Source organism: Metarhizium robertsii (genome assembly GCF_000187425.2).
Source record: "Metarhizium robertsii ARSEF 23 chromosome Unknown MAA_Scf_1, whole genome shotgun sequence".
Taxonomy (NCBI): Eukaryota; Fungi; Ascomycota; class Sordariomycetes; order Hypocreales; family Clavicipitaceae; genus Metarhizium; species Metarhizium robertsii.
In genome coordinates, this window is record NW_011942149.1 from 2,536,586 (window position 1) to 2,564,180 (window position 27,595).

Sequence of the window (27,595 nt, forward strand, 5' to 3'; positions counted from 1 at the left end):
TAGAAGTGTCGTGAAATCTACATCTGTATAATTTATAACCAGTTAAATGGTAAATGGCGCACCAAATTAGTCTACCAGATGCGTAAAGTCATAAGGCGTCATCATACGTCGTCATGTCACGTAAAAATATCACAAACGTACACCCTTACCTTCCCACTCTCTTGATATCATCGCCAATACTATCGCCAATGCCGTCCGTCAAGTCGGCCTCTTCATCCCTTGTCGGTCGAGACCGCTGCCGCAAGTCTATTTCCGGGGGTGCTGGGATCCGCCGCTCTCTCCCAGTCCCGTACGCTTCCTCTTCGGCGTCGAGCTCCTCGTCTGCCGACGTCCCGTGGCGTCTGTTGATAACATTGTCGATTCGTAGACGCGGAGGACCAGAGTTGAGTCGTTGGCCGTTTTTGGGCGGACCGGCTGCATTGTTATTTACCTGTTAGTCACACACGTGGCTGTACGGCATCATAGGGAAAAGGGACCCGAAAAAAAAAGGGCACTTACAAACTGCCAAATCAAACAACTTGACAATGACTGGTCCCCAAACCGTCATGGCAATAATCTGTCCATACGACCACTTATTCGCCTGGAAGCTGTCGGCACTAATGACCTTGATCAACGAAATCAAATAGAGAATATTGATGACGAGATACATGACTTCGAGGATCCGCCAAACCCACTGCTTGAAGTGAATCCAGGCCAGCTTCAGCCGCCCACTGTTCGGCGCCCTGCCTACTCGGTAGCCCCTTATCGTGATGTGTTTTGTAGACCGGTGCGTTCTCAGCGTCCAACTCAGCTGGTCAAACACCAGGATCACAATCGCAATGGTATCCAACACCAAAAAAACCATCTTGTACAGCAACGGATGCGGGAAGAAGCTCAATCTCAGGCCCTCCACTCCCTGCGTAGACGCACAATAACTCCGCGGACTGGGATTCTGCCCACACGCGTCGATTTTGTTCTCCTGTTTGAACAAGTTGAAGGCGTCGCGAAAATACACCTTTTGCCTGGTCGCGACAATGGCCAGCAAGTATTCGACAAAGAAGCCCAAAAACGTATGCCAGTTGCGTATACCCTCGTGGTGCAGGCAGATTTGTATCAGGAACATGGGCAGTATGCCGTTTTGACTGACGTGAAATGCCACGGCAGCATTGACAATGATTTCGCCCCAGAAGGTGCCCTCCTGAGAGTTGACGACAATGGCGAGGATGGAGGCGATTTGGATGGCGAAGACGAACCAGCACTGCGCTTCTTGGAATTCGACGAGCGTGGTGGCGAGGGCGATGCTTGTGCGAGACAGCGCCGACGAGTCGCGCCAGATGATGGACTCGATGCGTGTCAAGCGGCGGGTGAGGCCGCCGCGAGACGAGGCTCGCTGCAACCGCTTTTCTGTTTCCTGCTTTTTGTGGCTGTAGCGCACGTAGAGAGTGAATGCTTTAAGGAACAGATAGAGGGTTCCGGAAAAGGTCACTTGGAGAACATATGAGATGAGGACCTACATGTGTCAGATAGGGAATATTATCATACAGGAGACGTTGACTTACACCAGGCCCAAATATATCCGGGTTAATTTCGGCCTGAAGATCTGGACAAAAGTCATCCATGGCCTGGAAGATGGCGGTTGCATTCGCCTCATGGCTCAATGTCTTAATCGAGTCATCACACGGCTTATGCAGACCATCCGCACCGCACGCCTCCTGCGCACACGTCACAAACGAAGACAAGACCGGCCTTCCATCAAACGAGGCCAAAGAACTCGAGCCCATGATGCCACTGGCATTGCGCTCCGCCTCCTCAGATATGTAGTACCGATTCGTCTCCCTCGTCCAATACGAGATGGACGACAAGGCAATACAGTTGTAAAAGGTCTCTAGGGAACCGAAAAACGTAGATACATTACTACACGCTTTAGAGCAGTCCGTCTTGCCGTCGACCTCGCACCCGTCAGTGAAGAGAAGGAGAAGATCCTGCCCCTCGGTACCATTTTTAATGAGCTGCTTAAAGGAGAACAGGTCCTGCTGCCCGCTGTTGAGGGCCGCTAGGTCGTGGAAGGGGAAAAAGACGGAATAGTCATCGGCGCTGGGGTGAGTAAAGACTTGAATGGGCACGGGCGAGTCGGTGACTTTGATGACGGCGCTTGTAGGCACAGCCGGGGCGACGGGGGAGAGAAGTGAAGACATCTCCGTCATGGCTAGCTGCCGGTATAGAGGTTGCGCATGTGTTGCCCATTCCCTTGGAGACCAGTTTTTGTCCTCGGTGGAGTCCGGCCTGGTTGCAGCCAGTGATGCCCGGGGCGTGGTGACGTCAAGTTCCTCCTCCCAAACGAGGTGATATACCGGCTCTGAAGTGAGTGTCTCATTCCCACCCGCAAGTCCAGACAGGAAGAACTCAGGAGCGCAAGAGAAAAAAAAGTGTGCGAGGAGCAAGATGCCACAACGCCAAGGGATTGGTGAGAATCGGTGAGAACCAGAACGAGCACGACGACCTCCTCTCTCGAACCCCGGTTAAAATAGTGGTCAAGCATAACCAAAGGCCAACATGGTTCAGGTCACTAGAAGCAAAGTAGAGGTCTTGTTCACCCTCCAGTCAGCAACGACGATAACGCGAGGCGGTGGGGGCGCTGCATGATTGGCCATCCAAAGCGGTTTAAGGTCGAGAAGGGAAACGGAACGCCAAGACTTTTCGGTTGTCTAGCGTTAAAGCGAGCAGGCAAGAACAGGCAAGAAAATGCGTCGGGTGCGCCTGGCCTCGGGCTTTGTTGCTAAGCTTCACTGGGCATTGCTTGTTCATGACCTCCATCTCGGCATTACAACGGTGCAGAGCCTTAGAGTTGGTTGCCATGGACCTGCCTGCCAACTTTAAATGCTGCCGCTCGATAGACTTCCCGAGCATCTGCCTGCCGCCACATTGATTGTGTGTTTCGCAAGTCATTGAGCGGCTCCGAAGTAGTACACGGCACGCACGCCCCTGTCCATAAGAGCCGCATCTGTACGGGGTACAACGAGGAGCAATATCAATTTTTTCCCCCTCTCGAGTTAATTTAACAATGTCAAGTAGTGCAGATAACTCTGTGCATTAATCAATTATCACTTGCCGAGTACTTTATAAAACAAGCAATTAATATTAAAACTATATATTATGTACTTCAATATATATTTTACTTATTACATACAACGTTTCTACGAATACTTCTCGGATCGCACATTAAGCCCCATCCAGTACCGAAGGATGGAATATGCAGCGTTGAGGGTTGCAATTCGCATTCGCTCTCTGGCTGCGCTATGTGTTGGCATCACCTTGGTCAACTTGGCCAAGAATGGCAGCAGAAGCAAGGCGACCAGGACTTTCCAGCTCTCGAGACCGCATTAGAGATTTCTGCCAGCAGACAGTGGGTCTATCCCAATCCCAGCAGATACCAGATTGTCCTGGACCTTGTGGAACAGATCCGAAATGGTCTACGATCGGCCCATCAGATCTCGTGATCCTAGATACTGAGTATTCTGTTGCTTCTCATCAACTCTTTGAGTTCTCGATTATTGATCGTGTCTATGGCCAGATTCTGATCAATACTACACTGAAGCATCCTGGAAAGCTCTGCCATGAAGCAAAAGCAGACAAAGCATCTTCTTCGAGACACTTGCATGCATTTTAAGGGTTTTTGAGTAGGCAAACAGCAGCAAGAATTTACTCATCGTCTCGACCTGTCATCAGCAACATGGATGTACACGAAGTAGCCCGCAAACTTCAAGAGAGCAACATCTCAAACGATACAATCTTTCTAAACTAGGGATTTGGAAAGCATGATCTAGTAATTCTTCGTGTTTTCCTTGCCACGGGAGGCTATCAGGATATTCCTCCAAGCGATGAGAACTGTGTCCCTCTTATTCCGCTTTACCAGCAACAGAGGATCCAGCAACCGCCTGGATACACAAGATTCCCTCTTAAATTAGAGGTTCTCTTCTCAGTTCTTCACCCCGGGCATAACCTCTGTGGTCGCAACCATCTCGCACTGATTGATTGCCGGAAAACCAAGCTTGTGCTAGATGCTTTTGACTACCTCTTTCAGCCTCTCGAGAGCCGAGAGCCAGGATGGCAACCAGGGAAGCTGGCGAAGATCTCGCAGACAACGATCACTGGCTACTTCCAGTCCACAAAGAGTAAGTAGCCCTATGCTATGTGAAGAATTCTGTGCTGACTGAGACATTAGGATCTGCCTGTAAGCGAAAGCGATGATGATTCCGACGACGGGCAGAAGGACTGGCTTAGCGATGACTTGGACGATTCGATCGAGACCGACTTTGCTGAGCCCGACTACGAGGGGTATCAAGATATCTTCATGGAGCACGAGGACGATGAGCTAAGCTCTTTGGAAGACGAGGAGGATGCGGACGATTTGACGGAGGATGACTTTCGCGATGAAGGGTTGACGGACATCGACAGTGACGATGATAGCGTAGGATGCGAGGACTTGATGGACGTGGATGAGTGCGGTCAAGATGAGTAGTGATTAACAGAACGAGGCAGGAGCTCGATAGATGCCTATGATTCAAGGTAGCGAAGAATAAACTTTGTGCTGGGGAAAAAGGTCTTGGATTCAAAATATGCATCGTCTGTTCAGGTCGTTCAAGTTAAAATCTTACATTGCACTCATCACAATCTCTATCTAGTTTCCGGTTAGCACTGATCCTAGAAATAAATAAGTAAGTAAATAAATAAATAAATAAATACCAACTGTTATGAAGCATCGTGCGCATCAAAACCACGGCGCATCATCGGACCTCGGCTGCATGGCTAGAGCCACTACCGTATCCAGCAGAATGGGCTGTGTGGAGCGGGCAGGGCACTCTAGCTGTGGGGTGGGGGGGCGACTTCCGGCGTCAACAGTCATGAGGGGCGGATGCCGTTGCTAATAAACATGCGACGCCAGATCCTAGACGCAGCGACTAACGACGAGCAGACTGACAAAGGGACTTATGCCACTAAATTATGGTGGAGATTTTCTCTTGTGCCGTCCTGACGGTATCCCCTTGGTCATGATTTTTTTACAAGAATCAGCAAGCTTACTCGCACACTGGTTTGGCGAGCACGATTGAGCGACTGACTTTTAGAGGGCAAATCCAGCGCAGAATTGGCTGAAAACTTGGCATCTAAGCCGTTTACACGCATTTACGCGGCCCCTGCTAGCTTGATACATCATGAACAAGGAGCCCTGAACTATCACCACTTTCTGCACTGGCTAGTAAGTGGGCCGTGCGAGCCTCCTTAACAAGGATACATATCGCTACACGTAATGACACCAAAACACCGGCCAGGATTCCTCCCCTTAAATGTAGCTCTTTGTAACTCTGATAAATTTCAGTACCTTTTTCATAGCCAAAAATAGGTGGAAAAGCATGTACCTCAATTCCTGGCCCATTTTTTGGCTGATTGATTGGCTAATGCGTAAAGTGGTGACAGTCCCGGGCTCGATGGGATGTGCACTGTACTGCCCACATTTATGTGGGCCGCCTGGGGAGCATCGAATTAGATCGGGGGCATTAAACACACCGCAGTCGATTTTTCATTAGATCGACGCTGCTTTGTGCGAATGCGGGACGAGATTGGCCAATTGAACTCAATCTGTAGGGTTTTTGTGCCCCCACCTACGAGTACATGGGCAAAAACCTGGCCGACAGCGGAATCGCTTTTGACTCACGTCACGGACGTCCAGCTTTTTAGATCTCCAGCATCACTTACTTATCCTGCCCAAGCTGCATCTTTCGAGCGGACCGAAGACACCCTTTCCAACAATAACACCACCGACTTAGACCCGCGTGCGTTTGCCAACACAGTCGATATCATGTGCGGTACCTGCAACGGAGACGCAGCTGGCGCTGCCCCGCCCGCCACGAACTCGACGACGGACAATGCTGCTCCCTCAGCATCGACAAGCAATGGCGTCTATCCTGCCCAGGGCAACCCGGCGTCTTCTCCCTACCAGTCTGTTCAGGACTATATCTCAAATGTTGGCAGGTTCAAGATCATTGGTACAGCAATTTCCCCTCCTCCTCGTGTGCATCACAGCGACTGACACTGTATCTTAGAGAGCACTTTGAGAGAAGGAGAGCAGGTACGTACGAATCCTCAATTCCTACGTCGACCCGACGCCTTTTTCTTTTCTACGATATTCACATCGGCTACTAGTTTGCGAACGCCTTCTTCGATATCGACACTAAGATCAAGATCGCCAAAGCACTGTAAGTAAACAGCATCATAATGTACGATGAACCACATACTAACACAGTTGGTAAAGCGATAACTTCGGTGTAGACTACATCGAGCTGACCAGCCCTGTAGCTAGTCAAGCTTCTTATGATGACTGCAAGGCCATCTGTCAGCTTGGTCTCAAGGTTCGTTCTCAACTGCAGTGTCGATCGGCGCGCTGGATGGCTACAGTTTAATAGCGGGACAGTCGTCGCTTTCAAAAAGTGGGACATATAACTAAGTACTATGCATCTCTAGGCCAAGATCCTTACGCACGTCCGCTGTAATATGGAAGATGCGAAGAAGGCAGTCGAGTGCGGCGTGGATGGCGTCGACCTGGTAGCCTTCTCTAATCCTCTTTCGGTTGCTCAACTGCTTATGCCATGTTAGGTTATTGGAACATCAAGCTTCCTCCGGGAATATTCCCACGGCAAGAGTATGGATATGATAAGATCCATTGCCCTGGAGGTCATTGACTATGTGAAGAGGTTCGCTAGCCACCGAGAAGGTAACCCATGCCGCCGTAACGAGAGCTAAGTTCAAGTTCAGCAAGGGTGTTGAAGTCCGCTTTTCAAGTGAGGACTCCTTCAGGAGCAACCTCGTCGATATCCTACACCTCTACCAAGCCTGTGACAAGGCTGGTGTCGACCGAGTGTACGGACATCTTTTTCCACTGTGTCGCATGCGTTCGGTTAGCTAACGGATCCCAGAGGTGTCGCTGATACCGTTGGCGGAGCCACGCCAAGGATGGTCTACGACTTGATCAGGACATTGAGAGGTGAGTTCCCGCGTCTTCTGATATCACCTGCAGACTCCTGTAACTAACTCATATGTATAGGCTGTGTGGGCTGCGACATAGGTAACCTTGGCCATCATCTAGCTCCCAACTTATGAAACCCTTGACTAACCCTAACCCTAGAGACCCATTTTCACGACGATACTGGCTGCGCAGTTGCAAATGCACACTCCGCGCTCGAAGCTGGGGCCACGCACGTCGATACCAGCGTGTTGGGAATCGGCGAACGCAACGGCATCACTCCGCTGTAAGTAGGACAACGGCCCGTCTTGAGGAACAGCCGCTGATCCTAAGAGAAGTGGTGCTTTGATGGCCCGGATGGTTGTAACAGCACCGGACTATGTCAAGTCGAAGTATAATCTCAAGGCATTGAAGAGCTTAGAAACCCTGGTTGCCGATGCTGTCCAGGTCAATATCCCAGTAAGGACAAGGAGAGCATTCTGAACTCTGATGTGTTGAGCTAATCTCGTTCCTAGTTCAACAATCCTGTGACGGGCTTCTGCGTACGTTCCGCCCCTCCACCAGTCGACACTCATGCACATTGCCACCTCCTCTGCCCATCTTTCCTTGCATCACTGACCTCACCTTATCTTCTTGCCCCTGTGTCCAAGCATACTTATCTTGTTCCTGCTAACCTTGAGATAGGCATTGTAAGCTATTCATTGATCAATGACGGTTACCTGGCTCTGTTCTAACTAACTTGCACCCAGTACTCACAAGGCTGGCATCCATGCTAAGGGTACGATGAGGAAGTTGCAGTCACCACTATTCCAGCGCTAACTGTTTTACAGCTATTCTTGCTAACCCATCAACCTACGAGATCATCGATCCGCACGACTTCGGAAGTGCGTCCACGCCCACCACCCTTTCTATCGAGTCCTCTATGCTAACGTCTACTTTTAGTGACACGCTATGTCTCCATTAATTCAAGAATTACAGGCTGGAATGCTGTCAAGGCCCGTATCGAGCAGCTAGGCCTGGGCTCGGAGTTCTCTGATGATCAAGTTAAAGAAGTGTACGGATCTCCCCTCTTCTCCGCCCTGTTTCACTGCACGGGCGATATTGACACTATGCGCAGGACTGCCAAGATCAAGCAAATGGCGGACATTCGCCCCCTGGCTATTGACGACACAGACTCAATTATTAGGTCTTACCATCTAGATCTGCAGGTATAAGCTTGAGACGAACGAGGTTGTCTACTCCATGAAGGCGTGTGCAGAAGAGGAAGCAAAAGTTTGGGTACTTGGGATTAGATGATGATAGATCAATGAAAAAACAAGATTTAGGCATTCATCGCCACAACACTAGCATGCTATGCTCGGTACTATTTTAAAGTCCTATGCACGCTGCGTGTAATACCTTTCTCCGTTGCGTATCGGGTTGTTGTTAGGCTAGCTAGGCCTTGGCCAGTGATTCGAGGTTGATGGGCTGGCTGTGCGGGATGGTTGTCTATATCATGAACGAAAATGGATTAAGTTGTTCATTAGTCAACAGACTGAATCAGCGCTATTTATCTCTTCATAGAGACACATACTAAATAGTCTTTCCTATCTACTAAGTATGAAGCAAAAGCTAGCTTTGGACAAGCCAAGCAATGGTCCCTAAGGACGTCTCGCGCCCGATACCTAAGGTACCTTTCAAGCGCCTTTGTGCAAATGTTAGTATTGTTAATTGATTATAGAGAAAAAGATTTTTGAGCAGACCGGGGTCCGAACAGTGGAAGAAGACACAGTAAGCTAAACCCCTATAGCTTGACACACAGCACAAGCAAATTGTTGCAAATATTCTATGACAGTTGCCAAGCCATTGTCGGGGCGAGTGCAGAGCACTTTCCCGGCCTGGCGCCCTCGGCCTTTGGTCTGCAAACCAGCTCCATGTACCGATGAAAGCCGACGACGTCACTTCCACCAATTGAGCCGCATCCTCAACTCCAAACTCTCTGTCACCATTTTCCTTCTCCTTGTAGCTTTCAACCGCCCAGCACTGCCCTCAAAATGCCTCCTCGCATATCGCTCTCGTCCCCTCGCGCGACCGCGACATCCATCCGCCGCCTCTACTCCACCGAAACCGAATCTCTCATCCGCGTCACCAACATCCCCTCTGCTTCCTCTGGCCACATTCGCGTCCTCGAGCTCAACCGCCCCAAGGCCCGAAACGCCATCTCCAAGGCCCTCCTGACCGCTCTCCGCGCACAAGTCGACGACGTCCATGCGCAGTATGGTCCCAATGGCGAGGAGACGGGCGTAGCTAGTCCCGGCGTCAGCGCCAACCTGGGACCAACGAGGGCCTTGGTGTTGGCCAGCGCCGTCGATGCCTGTTTCTGCGCCGGCGCGGATTTGAAGGAGCGCAGGGGGTTCACGCAGGAAGAGTACGTGTAAACTCATCTTTATTCCTTCTTGACAAAACGATGCTGCTGCTCGCAGATTTGGGCTCGTCTCGCCGCGGAAGCTCACCATCGCCCATTTATATAGAACGGCTGCATTCCTCGCCAATCTCCGCGGCACATTCACCACCCTCTCCAACCTTCAAATCCCCACCATATCAGCCATCTCGTCCCTCGCCCTCGGTGGCGGTCTCGAACTCGCTCTCTCGACACACTTCCGCGTCCTCTCGTCCAATGCAACCATCGGCCTGCCGGAAACGCGGCTTGGCATCATCCCCGGCGCAGGCGGCACCCACCGTCTCCCAGCCATCATTGGCCTCTCCAGAGCCCGAGACTTGATCCTCACGGGCCGCCGTGTTGCAGCGCCGGAGGCGTACTTTATGGGCATTGCGGATCGTCTGGTGGAAGTGGTGCCCCAAGACGAGCGTGATGCTTCGGATATTTTGCCCGCCGCCCGTAAGACTACCCTAGCAGAGGCAGTTAGACTCGCCCAGGAGATTTGCGAGGGTGGACCAGTCGCTATCCGCGCCGGGTTGCAGGCCGTTGCGTGGGCGAGACAAGAGAAGGAGAATGAGATGTATGAGAGGGTGGTGGCGACAGAGGATAGGAATGAGGCGTTGAAGGCATTCCAGGAGAAGAGAAAGCCTGTGTTCAAGGGGCGGTAAAAAATCATCAAGGGCTTGAAAACTACAAACTAGGGAAATTGAATATGAAAACCAGTCTAACGCGTGGGCTATCGATTGAATTTTTCTCATATCCATACTTCTTCTCTATCGAACGATTCTTTGCCTCGGGCCGTCTTGCATCGTCCGAATGCCGTCTACCCCAGACGCCATATCTAATAACTACATACCGCATCGCCACCAAGCTGGATTTTTACCAAATTGACGTGCGAGGTAGCCGCTACCATGCCTGCCATAATCAAACATTTGAATAATGGAAACACTGCATACATAACAATCCTTCGTGTACAGAGAGGGCTAAACGCGCTGCTTACAAAACAACCTCACAGCTGAAACGCAAGTGTGGCTTGTACTGTCTGCTATTCCTGCATTCTTTGCGCATCATCGTTCCCTTTCTTGTAGCCAGGGTCTGTTTCATCACCCGGGGGTTCGATCCCTTCAATGACGGGCGCCACCACTTCGGCGACGGCGTCAATATCTCCGTCCTTATCCGTCACCATCTTTGATGCGGGACTCTCTTGCAGTTCTAAGGGGGGTGTTGGCGGCTGTCGCTTTGGAATATTGACATACTCGGCTTTGTCTTCATCTCGGACATAGCACAGGAAATATGGCTCGCCACTTGTACTCAGAGTCTCCAGGACCTCCGCAGTGTTTTTATTCTCCTTCACGTCGGCATCGTTGTACCATCTCCAAGTGTTCTCCTCAAAGTCATGTATCCATACCCAGTAATGACCCGACATCAAGTGCCCACGATGACAGATAACAGCATGCAAACGATACGGTGTTCCCTTTAGACTTTCTTGATGTTCTTTGAGGGTTTCTTCTCGCTTTTGCAGCTCAGCCTCCATCATTTGACGAATAGCTGCATCGGTCACACGAATATTCAACGGCTTCGGCTCATGAGGTATCGGTTGTTCAGAGCCAGTCGAGGTTGACGTAGTGACAAGCAGGAAATCCTCATCGACAGGGCCATCAAAATCCCAATTCTCTTCCGGAGCAGCGACAATCTCTGGGGCCTCTCCAACGGCCGACTCGGCGTTTGCAGTTCCATCTGCTACTTCCGTTTCTAAGACTCCGGCTGCGTATTTCTCTAAATATGATATATATGTCGGGTTGGAGTCAACTTTTGAGATTTGAACCTTCAGGTCTGATATGCGATCGGACAGAGCCCAGTCTTCTACGCGCCGTTGGAATACCGGTGAAGTATGTGGGGCATCCATATATCTGTCCAAATATAACGTCTCTGGGATGACTACAGCATTGCCGTTCTTGCTTCCCATGGACTGAGACCGTTGAATGAGGACGTGTAACACAGGAGGCAGAGTCTTGATGGCTGTATATCTTGAAAGATTGCTCTCCTCTAGTATTTGTTGATCAAAGTTGCGCCCCAGGGCGTCATACAAGGAGCAAGGCCCATCCGGAGCCGGAAATGCAGTTATGGAACGATCAAAGCTGATTTCTGACTGATATTCCCTTTCGTCGAATTTCTTGGTGTAGTTGACCGTTGTCACGAAAAAGGTTTCCATAATCTTTTCGAGCTGGATGCCAGTCTTCTCGTCGACCGAGGTCGGTTGAATCGCAGCTTGTAGGCGATTAATGATGCTACCCATGACTTCCTCAACATCTTGTTGGTCGGTGCCAGAGGATCTCTTCTGATGTTCCAAGGCATTTAAGACTTTCTGGTCTACGGTTTCGATCTCCGCATCGGCCATATCAACGTCTTGAAAACTCCCCTGCGCATCATTCGTGGCTTCAGTCGTTATTGTTGCCTTTGTGGGTTGTGGAGGGCTTTTGGAGGACTGATCCATAGGGTCATCGGTCTTAGATAGGACTTCTGTGGCACCATCTGCTTGGCCAGAGACATGCACGGTTTCTACCCTCTCATATGAATGGTCGGAACGGGCATCCTCTTGATCGATCAATGTCCTCGAACTAGAATTGCTGGCCATTTCGGAGGGCTCAAGAGCATTGGCAACACTGCCGTTAGTCATTTCAACGTCCTCCACGGACTGAGTTGGTGGTGCTGGCGATGGCCGAGCCGGCAAAGGCGGTGGCCTTGGTCCGATTGGCGGTTCAGATGACTGCTTGGTATTGTGTAGTAGGGTGTGTGTCGACAATAGCACAGCATTGGCCAGGCGCTGAGACGGTTTTGTCGCTGATCGTTTTGAAGCCTTCAGATTTTGGAAGAGCTCGGATAGCTCCTTAGCAACTATTTTCGAATTAGCTTCCCATTTGAATCGCGTCCTGACTCTTAAGAAAAGGTGTCACTCACAGGCTTGCGCGACGACCGCCTCACCACGGTCCATCTGCATTTTGTTTCCGCCTAGAAGTCGAGCCTTGATACTTTCATCATCCAGAGCCAGTTTAACATTGTCATAGTTTAATACGATTTCTCGTACTGGCTTGACAGTGAAGAGGTATTGGAGCAGACTGTTCAAATAGCAGGTGTTTCCGATGTTGTGCAATCCGACAGGCAATGCATAGTTGACCGGCTCGTCTTCACTCTTAGCTTTGACCCCGTATATGCCGTTTTCTTGTCGGAGCTCCATCGCTGCTTGTTTGAGTGCTGGAGAGTATGTATGATCCGCGATTGCTTCTAATGCATCTAGGAAAACTTGAGTGGCTTCCTTGCTCTTGCTTGCCTCGATCTGCGGCCGGTATTAGCCAAACATCGCAATAGACAGTGTGTCGACTGCAGCTACCGTTCAAAAAAAAAAAGAAGAAGGGGGGGAGCGACCGGGGGAAACAGAGAAGGAAGGGGTTGGAATGGATATAAGCCTCTTACCTTATTTTTAGCAGCTTCATAAGTGGTCTCCCAGGGTACTTCTACGGCTTTCAGTTCAAGGATTGACCGGCTCGTTTCCAGAGACATCTTTGCATCAGCTTCCATTAGTAGTTGAGCTTGATACATATCATCGTTTGAGTTTTGGGCGATAAGAAGCAGCATCGACCGTGCAGTGGTAGCATCTGCCGGATCTCGAGCAAGCTTCTGTCTAAATGCTTGAATCAGGGAATCTGCGCTATAATTATTCGGAGGTTGCAAACCCAAGAAATTGAGTGCTTGTGGCACCAGGCCGTCATCATCATTAGTCGCGGGTCTATGAGTTTGGTTATCAAATACGGAGGATTGAGTAATAGCATAATCAGAAAGCAATTCGTCTCCGGAATCATTCGCAATGCCCATGATGCTGTCCACCAATGCTCTTCTACGACTAGGCAGCAAGTCCCATTGGCGTTTGTAAGCATTGACTACCGCTTCTCGGGTTTGATTAGGGAGAACTCCAATCAGCTTGTATCGCTCCACGTTGACTAATGCATTCGTAGCAGCATTCGGCACTTCATTACATCCTAAATCTGCGTGTAGAACTGGCGTGATGATTGTCGGCTTTTCCGCCGCCTGGCCGGCCTTGTGTATCAAGCATTGCACTTCGGCCCGTACATCTTCTAAATATGATCGATAGGTGCCTATTTCAGTTGTTTCCGAGGGACCGCCCGCAGGTGGGGGAGGCGAAGGAGTGAAAGAGCCTTCGTCAACACCGTCTCTAAGTTCTACTTTCTCGGTGAATTCCAACTCGCGAAACATGGCAAAGCATCGGGGTCCGAACAGAACAGCAAAGCGCTTGTTCCTCTTCGATATGCTCCTAGCGTCCTCTGGGGTGGATTCCAGGAGATTTTTGAGGTATGTGTTTAGATTCAGGGTTGCCTGATAGGCCCATTCGTCGGTGGCAGCTTCATAGCGGCTAGGTTCCTGTTCCTTTGCTGCCTTCAGCTGCTGGCAAATAGCCTCTCGATCCAATAAAAGCTCCACCCAAGACTGCGGCATGCGAGGTTCTGATATTTCGAGGGTGAGCTGGAACGTACAAGGTGGAGCGGAGCAAACGAAATATTCTCGAGCCAACAGAGGGCAATATTTGGTGTTATCCTGGGCAACGTCTGGGTCGGAGCTGGATCCTACCCACACCAAGTGGTGCCATGGGAACTGATCATCACGGAGTGGCCATGATGACTGATTCTGATGGCACAGGCCATCACTGTGAGCTTCATCCCAGGTCATCTTGAAGACAAAGTGAAAGTGGCAGTCCAGACATATTGATGACAATACGCGGGACGAAGCTGTTGAGAAGCTTTGGTTTCCATTCATGACTAGTTTGTGGGCATGGTCCCAGGTATACGTGCTCTCTAGCTTCGCGTGTCGGGCTCGCTCGAACAAATCGCAGACGGTGAAGTCGTTATTTAATAGTTCGTAAACCCATCGGCTTGGGTTGCAACCTGCAACAGTCGCAGCATTAGTTGCATGTATAGTATGGACGATGGAGGCTAATTCAACATACCAGCAATTTCTCTACCAGGCGCCAGGTTGGACTTCATCGGCGTCATGTTATGCGGCACAAAGCCAGCTTGTGATGTGCCTGGCAACGTCGCATAAGGGCTCGCCTCTTGCGCCTGAGAGCTTAAATCAAAGTGGCCAGCCATGTCGAGACTATCTCCAACAAAGCTGCCGTATTGAGAGGTATCGTATATATCTGTCGAAAGCGAGTGTAGCTGCTATGACGAGGTCGACAAATGCTTGCCCCGCGAGGGATGGGAGCCGGAGACGGATGTGAAGCAAACGTGGCCAGGCAGCATCAAAGCAATTAGACCAAGTAGAAGGCCCTGTGCATGATCCTAATATCGGCGCAAGGCAGCCACCTTAGATAAGTATTTTTGTCGGGTAGGCTACGCGGGAGGCGTAGATGCTTGCGTGGTCGTGTCGCGGTGATGGTGTGGCAATGTGACGACCTGGCTGACGCAACTTCCAAGGTGAAGCATGATTGATTGACCGTTCAAGTTTGGAGAGACACGGAGCTCTGTTGACCGTTGGCCGCTGAAAGGACCACAGTCCACTTGGCACTTGGCCCAGGTCAACGGTGTCTAGGCCTATCCGTGGGTGCTTTTACTGGCTGGGTCAACTGGTCGGTATCACTTGAGGTGATGTGTCTAGGTGTCCAGTTTTAGGTGGCCCATGCGCTGGAGTAGGCTTGGGCACTTCGTCCAGCATCAATTGATCGCTAAAGTACTGCATGTGACAACTAAGTGCTAACATTGAATCGTGCCTAGGTGCCTGGCCTAAAAGTAGTACCTCCAGGTCGCTTTTCAATTGCTCTCCCCCCAAACCTATTCAGGAATGGAAACGACCACACCGCTTTGTCATTGCTGGTGAAGTTCAATCCACCATCACCAGTCGTTCAATGTTTCAAAGTCGATCGCAGGGTCACAGTGCATCATTCACTCTCCGCATATAATCCATAATTACAAGTGCCATACGCGACATCCTCTCAAGATATCAGAATCTCCGCCACCCACTAGAGCATACCATCCCATCGTTGTTTTGCGGCCCGTCATGATTCGAGTGTCGCCTGTCAACGACACGTCTCCGACCGAAAACTTGCAACGCGCATACTATATACATGTCGAATTCGCAGTAGGACTATGGCCTTCAGTATTATATCACCCATCTTGTTTTCCCAGTTGTCCAGGATCTGATCCGTACGGAGTACTCCGGTAATAAGTTGAGAATATGACAAACCCCGCTTCGTCTCCGCTCTACCTGCGCGTACTACTGTCCTGGTTCATAGGAGCGGCGTTTCGATCTTCAGATCTAAATCCGTTTTAATGCCGACATTTGCTATCACGAATTAAGTAAAATGGCCACTACCAACGAACGTCGGCGCCTCCGAATAGGCGTCGACGTTGGAGGCACTAATACTGATGGTGTCATTCTCGACCCATCCGCACTGGCGTCACCCGAGCAGGGCGTATTGGCATGGCACAAAACGCCAACGACTACAAACCCCAGCAGAGGTATTATCAAAGTCATAAACACCATGTTCAATGAAGCCGTTATACAACCCGAGGACATCACTAGCGTCACCATTGGCACGACCCATTTTGTGAACGCCGTGATAGAGAGAGATGCATCACGGCTTACACGTGTAGCCGTCATACGACTGTGTGGACCGTTTTCAAAACATGTTCCACCATGCATAGACTGGCCAGATGAGATGCGAGAATTGATTTTGGGCTACTATGCTCTTGTTAAAGGCGGGCTCGAGGTCGATGGAAACCTGATATCTGATATTGATGCGGATGAAATCAAGACACACTGTGAGGTGATTCGAGAAAAGGGCATCAATAGCATTGTTGTAAATGGGGTTTTTAGCCCCATCGATACGGTGGAACGGCAGGAAGAACGGGCTGCGACGATAATCAGCCAAGAATTACCGAACAGTTATGTTGTCTGTTCGCGGGACATAGCAAATCTGGGCTTCATCGAGCGAGAGAATGCATCCATACTGAATGCATCCATTCTACCGTTTGCGCAAAAAACAATCAGGTCCTTTCAAGACCCTATCAAGAAGTTGGGCTTGACATGCCCTGTTTTCGTTACGCAGAACGATGGCACAATGCTGTCAGGAGAAATGGCAGCTCGCCTTCCTATCCGAACTTTCTCAAGTGGACCAACGAATAGCATGAGAGGCGCAGCATTTCTAGAGTCGGGCCAATTATCTCAAGCTGTCATGGTGGTGGATATCGGCGGAACAACTACCGATGTTGGCTTGCTCCAAGCGAATGGGTTTCCAAGGCAGCAGGCAGCATACAGCGAACTTGCCGGAATTCGAATGAACTTTTCTTGTCCGGATGTGAAAAGCATTGGTCTAGGTGGAGGCTCTATTGTCAAAAAAGACGATCACCTTACTGTTGGGCCTGATAGTGTTGGTCATAGGCTGACTACAGAGTCTGTTGTCTTTGGCGGAAAGATATTAACAGCCACGGATTGCGCGGTGCTTGCCAACCCTGAGCTCAACATTGGCCACGTTGGGCTTGCTCGGGGATCTTTGAGTGAGAAGCAGACCAGGGAATTCCAGCAAATCATCCGCATCAAGCTGGAGCAAATTGTGGACAAAATGAAAACGTCACCGGAGGACATTCCAGTTCTGCTAGTGGGAGGAGGCGCCATACTTGCCCCCAGAAACCTGAAAGGAGCCAGCAAAGTTCTGACACCGAAGTGGTCCGGTGTTGCAAATGCAATAGGCGCGGCTATAGCAAGAGTAAGTGAAGTGGTGGATATAGTCAAGTCGACGGAGAGTAAAACAACAAGAGAGCTACTTGATGAGATTAGCCGGATGGCTGTGGAAAAGACGATATTCGCTGGCGCCTTGCCGTCCTCGGTCGAAGTCGTCGAGAAGGATACCCTCCCTCTTCCGGTAAATATTTCCGGGCCTTGGATAGATGGAAAGCTTGCTGACTCACATCATAGTACATTGCTCACAAAAATAGATTTATTGTTCGCGCAGTAGGCGACTTTGACTTTGCAAATCATCATCGAGATCAGAGTATAGTCGAGGTATATGAGGATGATGAAGCAAGCTGTGACGGCATGGAGGAACATCAGCGGCAAGACGAAAATACAGCGGTAAAGGAGAAACGAGACAATATTGCGGAAGTTTTTAACATATTAGATTACAAGCCCAAGGTCAAGAATCGTGTCTGGTATATTTCTGAAACGGACGTGGAGTGGATTTCAACAGGATGCTACATCCTTGGTACCGGAGGAGGGGGTTCTCCGTATTCATTCATGGTCAGGCTACGAAATCAGCTTCGCGACGGGGCCACGGTACGAGTGATCAACCCCCTCGACTTGAAGGACGAGGACCAAGTAGGGTGTGGTGGTGGTATTGGCAGCCCAACGGTAGGCATCGAAAAACTAAGCGCAGACGAGATACTCGAGGCCCAAGAGGAGCTGTCCAACATTTGTGACCGGTCAGCAACACATATCATTGCCCTAGAAATCGGAGGTGGCAATGGCCTACAAGGCATGATCCTTGGTGCAAGCAACAACATGAACATTCCGTGTGTAGATGGCGACTGGATGGGCCGAGCTTATCCTACGAAATGGCAAACTACACCAGTTGTCTTCAACGAAAGATCGCCAATATGGTCACCAATTGCCATGACAGACGGCAATGGGAATGTAGTGCTCATGCCCAAGGCCAAAAGCGACCTTCAAGTTGAGAAGACGTTGCGAGCGGCGCTGTCTCAGATGGGTTCTCACTGTGCTTGCGCAGAGTCACCTGTAACCGGAGCTGAGACCAAACGCTGGGTGGTGGAGCACACAATCTCTCAAGCATGGAGAATAGGCCGCGGAGTAGCCAGGGCCCGAAAGGAAAATAGAGTGGACAATGTGGGGGAAACAATCATTGACGAATGTGGAGGGCCAGGCGCGGGTAAAGTTCTGTGGAAGGGCAAGATAGTTGGGGTGGAGAGGATGCTAAGAGGAGGATATGCTTACGGAGAATGCTTAATCGAAGGCACAGATGTACGGGATCATAATGATGCTATCAGGGGTACGGCACGTGGTTCTCCATTCCAAGGCACGATTAAGGTTCCCTTCAAGAACGAAAACATTGCTGTCCTGAGACTGCGAGACGACGGCAAACAAGAGCTTCAGCAGGATGTGTTGGCTATAGCTCCAGATCTTATTACTGTAATCGATGCTCAGAACGGAGAGGCCATCGGAACTCCTGAATACAGGTACGGTCTATTCGTGGTGGTTCTAGGTCTGGCCGCCAGCGACAAATGGACTGCAACTGAGCGAGGAGTAAAGATTGGTGGCCCAGAGGGTTTTGGCTTTCGCCATTTGGCGTACACCCCCCTAGGAAAGTTTATACGTCCAAAGAGTGTCATTGACGAGTATGATGAGATTTAGTATATGGAAGATCTGGGAAGTCAGTGGAAGAAGCGGAGGAAGTGGAAGAAACCTGGCATTGTAAGTCCCACAGTTTCTAGTATCTACTACCGACTGAGTTCACCCACGCACAGCGCTTGCTGCAAGACGGCCTGTTGAGCTTTTCGTCTGCGTAATAGATCTCAAAGTTATTAGTGTATTCGGGGCAAGAGCATGGCTGGGTTGGCAGTGAAGGTATCATGATTCGTATACGAACGGCACCCAGCGCGGCCTGGAAGGCTGCACACGTCGTGTCCTGGAGTCCTGATTTCTATTCGTTTACCACGAAGATGCGGTATTCCTAATATAGTGAGTCTCTGTAAACAAAATCTTCAAAACAGGACTGAATAATAGATAGCTTTCTCCAAAAACCAGGTTACGGTGGACGCGTGTGCATGGACCTCCATGGAGTTTGGCTTCACGCTTGCTCTTACTCACGGTGCTGCAGCACAGACTTCCGAGCCAAAGGGAGCAAATGGGACAAATACACTAAACATTTCACTTGTCACCGTCATGACTGATTTCTTGGTTCATGAGTCTTGCAAGGGACCTGCACTGTGCACTGTGTGGTAATCTACGGCCGCTGTGCTGCGGCCTTGTCCACACATGCAAATATAGATGACATCTACATCTGCTTCGTTTACGAGCCGAGGCTCGGAAGCTACTTGGAGTTTCTTTCAATAGGAATTCAAATAAGCAGCCAGGTGTCATCATAGACGAGCCTCTCCGTCTACAAGTCAAAAATCCGGTGGCGCTGTATGAGTTCGCTACGCATCTGACTTGAGGCTACAAGCTGTAGGAACCTTCTTCATTACTTTAAGTTCCCTAGTCAAACTATCTATGTTAGTATTTGCCAGAAGTTTCTCTCTCTCTGTGAGTCGAAATTTCCTTATACATCTGCTCCCCCCCTTCCCACAGATGCCACTTGGCACTTCCTCTTTGAATATCATCCTTCATACACACTTACACGTTCACACCTTGACACTTTCACAAGTACACAGACTTGCATAGTCACACTTACACTTTCACACCTTGACACTTTCACAAGTACACAGACTTGCATAGTCACACTTACACTTTCACACCTTGACACTTTCACAAGTACACAGATTTGCATAGTCACACTTTCACACTTTCACACCTATACACTTAAACAAAAAAGACCCAAAAAACACTCACGCACTCACCTGGTATAGTTGCCTTATTCTGCAACTTGACTTCCTCTGCATCTTATTGCACCCTTTGGAATCTTCACTCAAAACCTCTTCCTCAAATTTGACAACCATGCCTCGCGCACCCGCACGAATCTGCGCCGGCAGCCGTCGAGGTTCGCCATACACCAGACGCACAACAACTAACACACGTGTGGCATCCAACAACTATTCACTGAGCAGCAAAACTTGGTCTGCCACCAAGCTCCCGAATGAGATCAAGCACATGATTGCCGGCTATCTTCCTCAGCAAGCACTTTACCAAATCGCCAAATGCTCAACAAACTGGGCAGACGTTGCACTTCCCAAGCTCTACGAGGTCGACGCACGCTCCGGAAGCCCGAAAGCCATCAAATGGGCAGCGAAAAACTGTGAATCCAATCCCCAGCTCGCTCTCAAGGTCTTGGCAAGATCCGTCAAGTACAATGGAAATGTAAATGCTGTTTATATCGACGACGAGGTTCATGCGACAGCCTTGCACTACGCAGCGGCTTATGGCCAACGAGAATTCATCCAAGAACTACTGAGACAGGGAGCCCGCGTTGATACCCGGAGTTCCGGCTACGAGCTGGCCAGGGGACTCGGAATACCGATTCTGAACGACAACTTGAACAACCAGTTTAGCTGGCTCGAAAAGTACGACAGCGATTTCGAGTGGTCACCTCTCGTGATACCAATCCTCAAAAACGACGTAGAGACAGCCGAGCTGCTCGTACGTGCCGGAGCACCGGCCACCGTGATCGAGCATCGAGATAACGCGTCTTTCTTCAACGGCTTGCCAATTGTCACAGTTTACCACCTGCTTGCTTACGCTGCGCCGCGCGACGCTGCCAGGTGGACGCATGTCTTCGATAACGACATCCACAGGACGGTTTTGAATGTCCCCATGCACGATTTCAGCTCAGCACTCAACACTGCGGTACGAAACGAAAACGGTCCCATCTTCGACATGCTCATCAACATGGGCGCCGACCCCGACGTTCGAACTGCCTGGGGAGGCAGTGCGTTGGTAACGGCGGTTGAAAAAGCGTTCGCGCTGGACCTCACTGTTGCTCGAAGAAAAACCATGATGATGTGGATGCTGCGACTTATTCAAGCTGGCGCCGCTGTGAATCCAACAGATCCTAACCGAGAGTCACCACTCAACTGCGCACTCAAACTTTACGCCACAACAATCAACGCCGTCGAACCTTGTGTGAAGAAGGTGATTGAAATCCTCGTGGACAACGGAGCCAATATCAATCGCAGGGGATCCAACGGCGAGACCATTCTATACACATACTGCCATTCCATGTTCTGTTTCCAGCAACTGAGATATTCGTCCTTGGAAACCATGTTGCGCTACCTGATAGCTAAGGGAGGAGACGTGAATGCCCAGCAACGACCTAGAGCGCAATCTCTCATGTTCCTATCAATCCGAAATATCCTCCTGGCAGGAAAAGTTACGCCATTTCACGCGACGCTACGACATGCCGGGGCAACCCTCCGTCCACAAGAAGTGTTCCTTGTTTTTCACACCTGGGTTAAACGCCCCTGGTTTCGAAGAGTCGGGGCCTATAACATCTTTCAACATCGGCAACTCCTCAGACAGGGCCAGATAAACTCGGCATGGATCGAGGGTATCAAAACAAATGACGACAAACTCTGCAAGACTTTGCAAGACCAAGGGCTAATGCCAGCAAATAACGGCTATTTGCTGCATCAAGTTATAAGTGGAAGAGTCAATAAATTCTGGCCAAAAATCCCGGATATGGGCTTTGACGCCAATTGCACCAATAACAACGATCTTGGGAGTTTCCTCCACACTCTGGTGCGCCAAGTCCGGAAACCGGAATCAACAGATGATGATGACACAGATGATGACACCATCAGCCGAAAGCTGGCAGTGGAAATTGCCGAAACATGCATTAAGAAGGGCACATCAAGCCTGATTCGGGATTGCCACGGGAAGCTGGCTTTGGATTTGCTGCCCGAGGGCCATCCGAAGCTACGAGCCGTTCTGCTTGAAGCTTATTACCAGGAGACGAAATCAACGTTTACATGAAGGACAAGGGATGCTGGAAAGACTTGGCGGGAGGATGATTGGTGAACAGATTGTATTGGCGGGATATACCCTTGGGCTGCACCTGATTGGGGACATGAACGGGTACTTGGAGTTTGGGGGTGTTACTGGCGGGAAAGAAGAAAACAACAAAGGAGAATTCGTTGCACTGATGGCATATCAGGCGACTTGAGATATTTGGAGACACATGGGGTTCAGCAACATTGCTGATGTGAAAGAATGAAACAACAGAAACAGGGATTTGCTTGGAGACGAATACTTTTCTTGGAGCGGAATACTTTGCCTGGAGCGGACGAACCGGAAAGGACAAAAGGTCCAGACCAGCACCCGAGACCAATCTAGGATAACGGATCAATCCGGCTTAATGCCAAGAAGAAAAACAGGGCTCGAACAAATACTAGAGCCGGATATCCGAAACGGGCAGGAATCACAACTCATTAGATGCCAGGAATCCGCTCCGAGTCCAAAAGGGAGGACATACAACAAAGTGCGGCCAGTTCTGATCCTTTTCGACTAAGAAAAAAACGATTGCTACTCTTTTTCCCACTGGGTTTTAATGAGGGCAATCCGTGTTGGAAAATGGCCCGTACTTTGCTTGGAGCGGGGATGGTCTTTGTGGGAGGCAGTATACAGGCAGATTGAATAAATAAAGGTTGGAGTGGAAATCAAGGGCATTCACCGCCCCCAATGTGCATTCTGAGACGTGAGATGTATAAGCCACATTATTACGCAATGCTGCGCCAAAGGCATAGCGATTTTCTGAATCTAATTAAAGTGCTGAGACAGAGTCGTCTTGCTCTGCTTCCTCTATGAAGTGGTTAGCCTGCTTCGCCATCATAATTGCAAGCCTGGGTCTTAAGAGGCCATCCTGCAACTTTTGTAGAAGGCCTTTAATGAATATAGTTGTTCAAAGTAAGTTTAGGACGTATATTTATGGATTATCACGATCCTGCCTTTTTGGTGTTGAGGGCTGTTGGCACTTTCCTGGCAACTTGGAACGTGACCTTTACGCGAGCCTCACACGTTCAATGTCACACATTCAGCCTCACACATTCAACCACAAATTGAATATCATAGAAACATCCAAAAACTCGCTGCAGGCCGCACCCAGCAGGGTCCCCGAAGGGCCCCCAGAGAGGAAAATGAAAAAGAACCTTGAGGAAACTTGATAGCCATTACAGCTAATCTTGTGGCAGCTTCGATCAACACAGCCAACCGCATGTCTTCAAACCACCACGCCTTGGCCCGTCCCCCTTCAACTCGGTATACCTTTGGGGACTTGGGCATGCAACAAGTCGCTCAATCCCCCATGATTCGCCGTTTGCATTGCCAAGCCACGGCCTTTATTCTAGTTTCGAACTTTCGTAGCGGAACCCCGCGACAACCAGCGCCAAACGACCCCGAAAATCGCCCTCGCCCTATCATCCCAAGGGATCAGCAGTATATACGACCACATCTGCATGCAGACGACGTGGCAGACGGGCTCTCTGTCTATTCTCAAGTTTTTGGCTCGCAGGCTCGCTTACATGCCCTCCCTGCCCGGCATACGACGGAGATGGCCTGTTTTGCATCTAGGAGAATGGGCTTTTCAGAATACCCATGCCCAAACTGCAACACTCCAGAGTCCACAAGAACCCGCATGACGAACCGCGTTCCATTTGGAAATACGGCATCCGGATGGTCCAGCCACTCAGATAAGCTGGCTCTCTACCCTGACATCCAGACACGCAAGGGTCAACCGGTGCTACGCTGTCCAATATAGCCAATGCGACCGCATTTCTCCACCATCCTGCTTCCCCATCAGGCAGGTTGCAATATGCTTCGCTGGCCCCCCGGTAAAGGGATCTACCAGGACCTGAACCCTTATAGTTCCTGAGCGTTGACTGGGTGTTATGGAGGTGCTGCCCTCGGTCACCAATCTGTGTGTTGGCGCCGATCTTGTCGCAGCGCTAGTTTAGCCCAAGATGCAGCCTTTCTTTTTATCGCGCGAGGATGGGGATTAGATTACAGACAACGAGATCATCACCTTTCGAAGCGAGAGTGTAAGCTCGGGTGAATCTGGGCAGAAGACATCGGTGCCAGCTCGGCCGGTCTCTGTTTCAGTAGGCAGCGAGTATAAACTGTCGTGGATTCGCATCCCTTTTTTTTTTTTGCTCTCTCTCTCTCTTGTCCTTGTTGTCGTGCTGCATCCCAAGTCCCCTCGTTGCCCAACATGAAGTTCTCCTCGGCATCATTTCTCGTCGTGTCTGCCGCTGCGGTTGTCCTTGGTGTGCCTGTGCCTGCGCCCGTAAGCCCTCCATCTTGTGTAACGATGGGAAACAAAATGCTGACCCTTTTCAGCCGGGTATTCCAACTGCTTCGACCGCCAGGACTCTTCTTGCTGGCCTCAAGGTTGCCACGCCGTTGAGCGGTGATGGCTACTCCCGCACCCTGTTCCCTACGTGGGAGACCATCGAGGGAACTTGCAACGCTCGGTGGGCATTTCTTCTTCTCTTCTCTGTCAGAGACAAGGTGCTAAACATGAATCTAGCGAGTTTGTACTCAAGCGAGATGGAACAGACGTCCAGACCAACACGGCATGTGTCGCCCAGTCTGGCAACTGGGTTTCTCCGTATGACGGCGTCTCATTCACCGCCGCCTCGGATCTCGACATTGACCACATGGTTCCACTCAAGAATGCCTGGATTGTAAGACCCAAGATCGCATTGATACCAAGGAGCCTCTCTGTCTAACTCTCGTCTCCCAGTCCGGCGCCTCGCAATGGACCACGGACAAGCGCAAAGGTCTCGCCAACGACATCACCCGTCCTCAGCTCTGGGCCGTCTCTGCCCATGCCAACCGTGCCAAGGGCGACAGCAGCCCCGACGAGTGGAAGCCCTCCCTGAAGACCTTCTGGTGCACCTACTCCAAGAGCTGGATCCAGGTCAAGAGCCATTACTCACTGACCATTACCGATGCTGAGAAGGGCGCGCTGTCAGGCATGCTGGACTCTTGCTAAGTGCTTCTGTATCATGACGACCCGTCGGGCATGCAACGATGAAACACTTGTGGCAATGATTTTATGTTTCTGGGTTTGTTTTTGTTTCCCGACTCCCTGTTCCGGCCGTTTGTGCCGTAGGTCAGGCATCATGGAATATCATCAAATGGCACACAATAAAAGGGAGGGGCCACAAGTGCCACCCTCAAGTTGCAAATGTTTGTCGTTTCAAGGTGACGAGTCCCCCCTTGAGAATCGTTGCGTAACACGGATACTTGGCGAGTTGCAAGTTTTCCCACTCTACTGATTGGACGACTCGTCTACGCGTGGCCTGCGAAACGTCGACATCGTGAAAGACGGCAGTACAAAAATGGCCACATCTCGTCACTCACCGACGAATCCCAATTTCCTTTCCCCCATGCAGGAGACATTCCACCGAGGTACAACACATTCATAGTCTTACCACGGATACTTTCCACCTGTGTCAAAAACAAAAGAGGACATGCAAAGGTTCACGGACAACGTAGTCAAGACCACCGTGGATGAATCCTAGACTTCCTCCCCCCTTTTTTCAACAAGTTAAATTCAGCAAGCACACATCTCCCTCATCCATGACTCTCCTTCAACATCCTCCATCACTCAAGGTATCAAGAATCAACGGCGGGACTACTCTCCAGCACCAAGTCCCCCAGTGCCCAAGATGCTTCGCCCGTACTGGATGGTATGCCTGGCGGTTCTGACGGCCGCCAGCCTCAAAGATCTCGCCAACTGCGACCCTCTGCGAAAAGATATGCGTAATGATCCTATAGCACAAAAGTCTTGCCCGAAAAAGACCCGCACCGAACCATCAAAGCTAACTGTTGCATCAGACTGCCCCCCTGACGCGGCGTTTGCCGGCAAGGCCTCGTTCGACTTCACCACCGCAAACTGGGACAACGTCCTCGACTTCTGGGCCGTGGATGAAGCGACGGCCAACGACAAGAAGAGGCTCGATTTCGACACCGAAGGCAACGGCGTCGCCATGGGCATGTGGAAGCCGGGTGACGCCCCAACCCTCGTCAGCAGCAAGTATCTGCTCTTTGGCAAGGTCAGCGTCACGCTGCGAGCCGCCAAGGGCAACGGCCTCATCACCGCCGTGGTGTTGAAGTCGGACTCTGGCGACGAAATCGACTGGGTAAGCCCCAACGACAGCCCCCTTTTCTTTGTGTTTGAAAACTAAAAACATTGACGTAGGAACTCCTCGGGGCGTACGACAACCAGGCGCAAACAAACTACTTCTACGACGGGCAGGCGCTCTTCAACACGTACAACGACACGTACGACCTCGCGGCGTCGAGCTTCGACGCCTTCCAGAAGTACTCGCTCGAATGGACCGACCAGTTCCTCAGCTTCTCCGTCAACGACACCATCCGCAAGGTGTGGTACGTCGGCGAGATCCCGGCCGCCAAGTGGCCCCAGACGCCCATGCAGGTCAAGCTGGGCGTGTGGTCGGTCCGCAACGACAGCGACCGCGGCGAGATCGCATGGGCCGGCGGCGTGCCCGACTGGGGTTCGGCCCCGTACAGGGGGTACTTCCAGAGCGTCGAGGTCGAGGACTACACGGGCTTCTGCAACCAGACGGACGGGTACGTCGAGTACCAGTACGACGAGCGGACCGCGGGCTGGCAAAAGATCAGGATAGCCGGGTGCCAGAGCCGCCCGGGGCCGGAGCTACCCGCGCCCAGTCCCGTTCACACGGGCGACGCTACGGCCACCGAGACCGGCGAGACCGGCGGGCCGGAAACGACGGCGGCGGATGACGACAACGGCGGCGCGGGCTTGTCAGCGGGGCCGTCTTCGACCTTGGCTGCCGTGCTTTGCCTGGTGTGGTTTTTGGTTCTCTGATATTCCAATGCGAGCAGAGGGCGTGACGGCCGAGGCGGAGGGATGTAATGTAATGGGGTTCAATTTGCACGTCGGTCAACCCGGTGGTGGTGGTGGTGGTGGATGGGCGGAAAACGCGGTTCGAGTATGAATTTAATTAATTCCCGGGGGTGTAATCTCTTCATCTTGCAGCGTCCGCCCTCGCTCCGTCTCCCCCACGTCTAATCCCTCTGACACTGGTGATATGATACAACTCATCCAACTGGTAGTTCGTCTTGGATGGTATTCGACTTGATAGGGGTATAGTACTACCAAGAAATTTACGACCAAGGGCAGCCCCCAATCTGCAATCAATAGGACGCAAGAGCTGCGCGGCAGCCGTCATGACCAGTGCCAAATGTACCGAAAAGACGACGCCAAACATGTCCCAGGTGACAACGATGAGCATCGGTTCTTCTTTCGCGGCGGCTAGCAATGTGACAAACTTGAGTTCCAACCACTGCTGCGGCACTGTCAAATCAACCAAGGCAGTTGGATATCTGCCATCCATCCTTGTGAGATGGGACCAGGTTACTCCTCTCATCCTGAGTCTCATACTTCAGCTCCTGTAATGCAATCA

General features: G+C 50.8%; 9 protein-coding genes across 9 annotated transcripts; 7 read left to right on the forward strand and 2 right to left on the reverse strand.

Moving 5' to 3' along the window:
* Positions 1-145: 145 nt before the first annotated feature.
* Positions 146-2,183, reverse strand: MAA_04643 (uncharacterized protein; the record flags this gene model as incomplete). The annotated part of the gene is made up of 3 exons (XM_007822739.2): positions 146-414; positions 499-1,489; positions 1,539-2,183. The coding sequence occupies 3 exons, from the start codon at positions 2,181-2,183 to the stop codon at positions 146-148; spliced, it is 1,905 nt and encodes a 634-aa protein (XP_007820930.2).
* Positions 2,184-4,083: 1,900 nt separating this feature from the next.
* Positions 4,084-4,498, forward strand: MAA_10664 (uncharacterized protein; the record flags this gene model as incomplete). The annotated part of the gene is made up of 2 exons (XM_011412382.1): positions 4,084-4,151; positions 4,222-4,498. The coding sequence occupies 2 exons, from the start codon at positions 4,084-4,086 to the stop codon at positions 4,496-4,498; spliced, it is 345 nt and encodes a 114-aa protein (XP_011410684.1).
* Positions 4,499-5,833: 1,335 nt separating this feature from the next.
* MAA_04642 (homocitrate synthase) lies at positions 5,834-8,208 on the forward strand (the record flags this gene model as incomplete). Its single annotated transcript, XM_007822738.2, has 16 exons — positions 5,834-6,020; positions 6,078-6,103; positions 6,178-6,230; positions 6,287-6,383; positions 6,496-6,576; positions 6,628-6,725; positions 6,787-6,891; positions 6,948-7,015; positions 7,076-7,096; positions 7,157-7,280; positions 7,333-7,453; positions 7,510-7,536; positions 7,679-7,683; positions 7,744-7,772; positions 7,825-7,878; positions 7,937-8,208. 16 exons carry the CDS (start codon positions 5,834-5,836, stop codon positions 8,206-8,208), a joined length of 1,368 nt encoding a protein of 455 aa, XP_007820929.2.
* Positions 8,209-9,027: 819 nt separating this feature from the next.
* MAA_04641 (Crotonase, core) lies at positions 9,028-10,081 on the forward strand (the record flags this gene model as incomplete). Its single annotated transcript, XM_007822737.1, has 2 exons — positions 9,028-9,401; positions 9,457-10,081. The coding sequence occupies 2 exons, from the start codon at positions 9,028-9,030 to the stop codon at positions 10,079-10,081; spliced, it is 999 nt and encodes a 332-aa protein (XP_007820928.1).
* A 377-nt stretch (positions 10,082-10,458) lies between these two features.
* Positions 10,459-14,572, reverse strand: MAA_04640 (uncharacterized protein; the record flags this gene model as incomplete). Its single annotated transcript, XM_007822736.1, has 4 exons — positions 10,459-12,308; positions 12,372-12,747; positions 12,885-14,368; positions 14,431-14,572. The coding sequence occupies 4 exons, from the start codon at positions 14,570-14,572 to the stop codon at positions 10,459-10,461; spliced, it is 3,852 nt and encodes a 1,283-aa protein (XP_007820927.1).
* Positions 14,573-15,783: 1,211 nt separating this feature from the next.
* Positions 15,784-18,845, forward strand: MAA_04639 (hydantoinase; the record flags this gene model as incomplete). Its single annotated transcript, XM_007822735.1, has 2 exons — positions 15,784-17,343; positions 17,397-18,845. 2 exons carry the CDS (start codon positions 15,784-15,786, stop codon positions 18,843-18,845), a joined length of 3,009 nt encoding a protein of 1,002 aa, XP_007820926.1.
* A 1,302-nt stretch (positions 18,846-20,147) lies between these two features.
* MAA_04638 (ankyrin repeat-containing protein) lies at positions 20,148-22,118 on the forward strand (the record flags this gene model as incomplete). Its single annotated transcript, XM_007822734.1, has 1 exon — positions 20,148-22,118. One exon carries the CDS (start codon positions 20,148-20,150, stop codon positions 22,116-22,118), a length of 1,971 nt encoding a protein of 656 aa, XP_007820925.1.
* Positions 22,119-24,348: 2,230 nt separating this feature from the next.
* Positions 24,349-25,134, forward strand: MAA_04637 (bacterial-type extracellular deoxyribonuclease; the record flags this gene model as incomplete). The annotated part of the gene is made up of 4 exons (XM_007822733.1): positions 24,349-24,423; positions 24,477-24,610; positions 24,667-24,823; positions 24,883-25,134. The coding sequence occupies 4 exons, from the start codon at positions 24,349-24,351 to the stop codon at positions 25,132-25,134; spliced, it is 618 nt and encodes a 205-aa protein (XP_007820924.1).
* Positions 25,135-25,813: 679 nt separating this feature from the next.
* On the forward strand, positions 25,814-26,997 carry MAA_04636 (glycoside hydrolase family 16 protein; the record flags this gene model as incomplete). Its single annotated transcript, XM_007822732.1, has 2 exons — positions 25,814-26,287; positions 26,347-26,997. The coding sequence occupies 2 exons, from the start codon at positions 25,814-25,816 to the stop codon at positions 26,995-26,997; spliced, it is 1,125 nt and encodes a 374-aa protein (XP_007820923.1).
* Between the last annotated feature and the right edge of the window lie 598 nt (positions 26,998-27,595).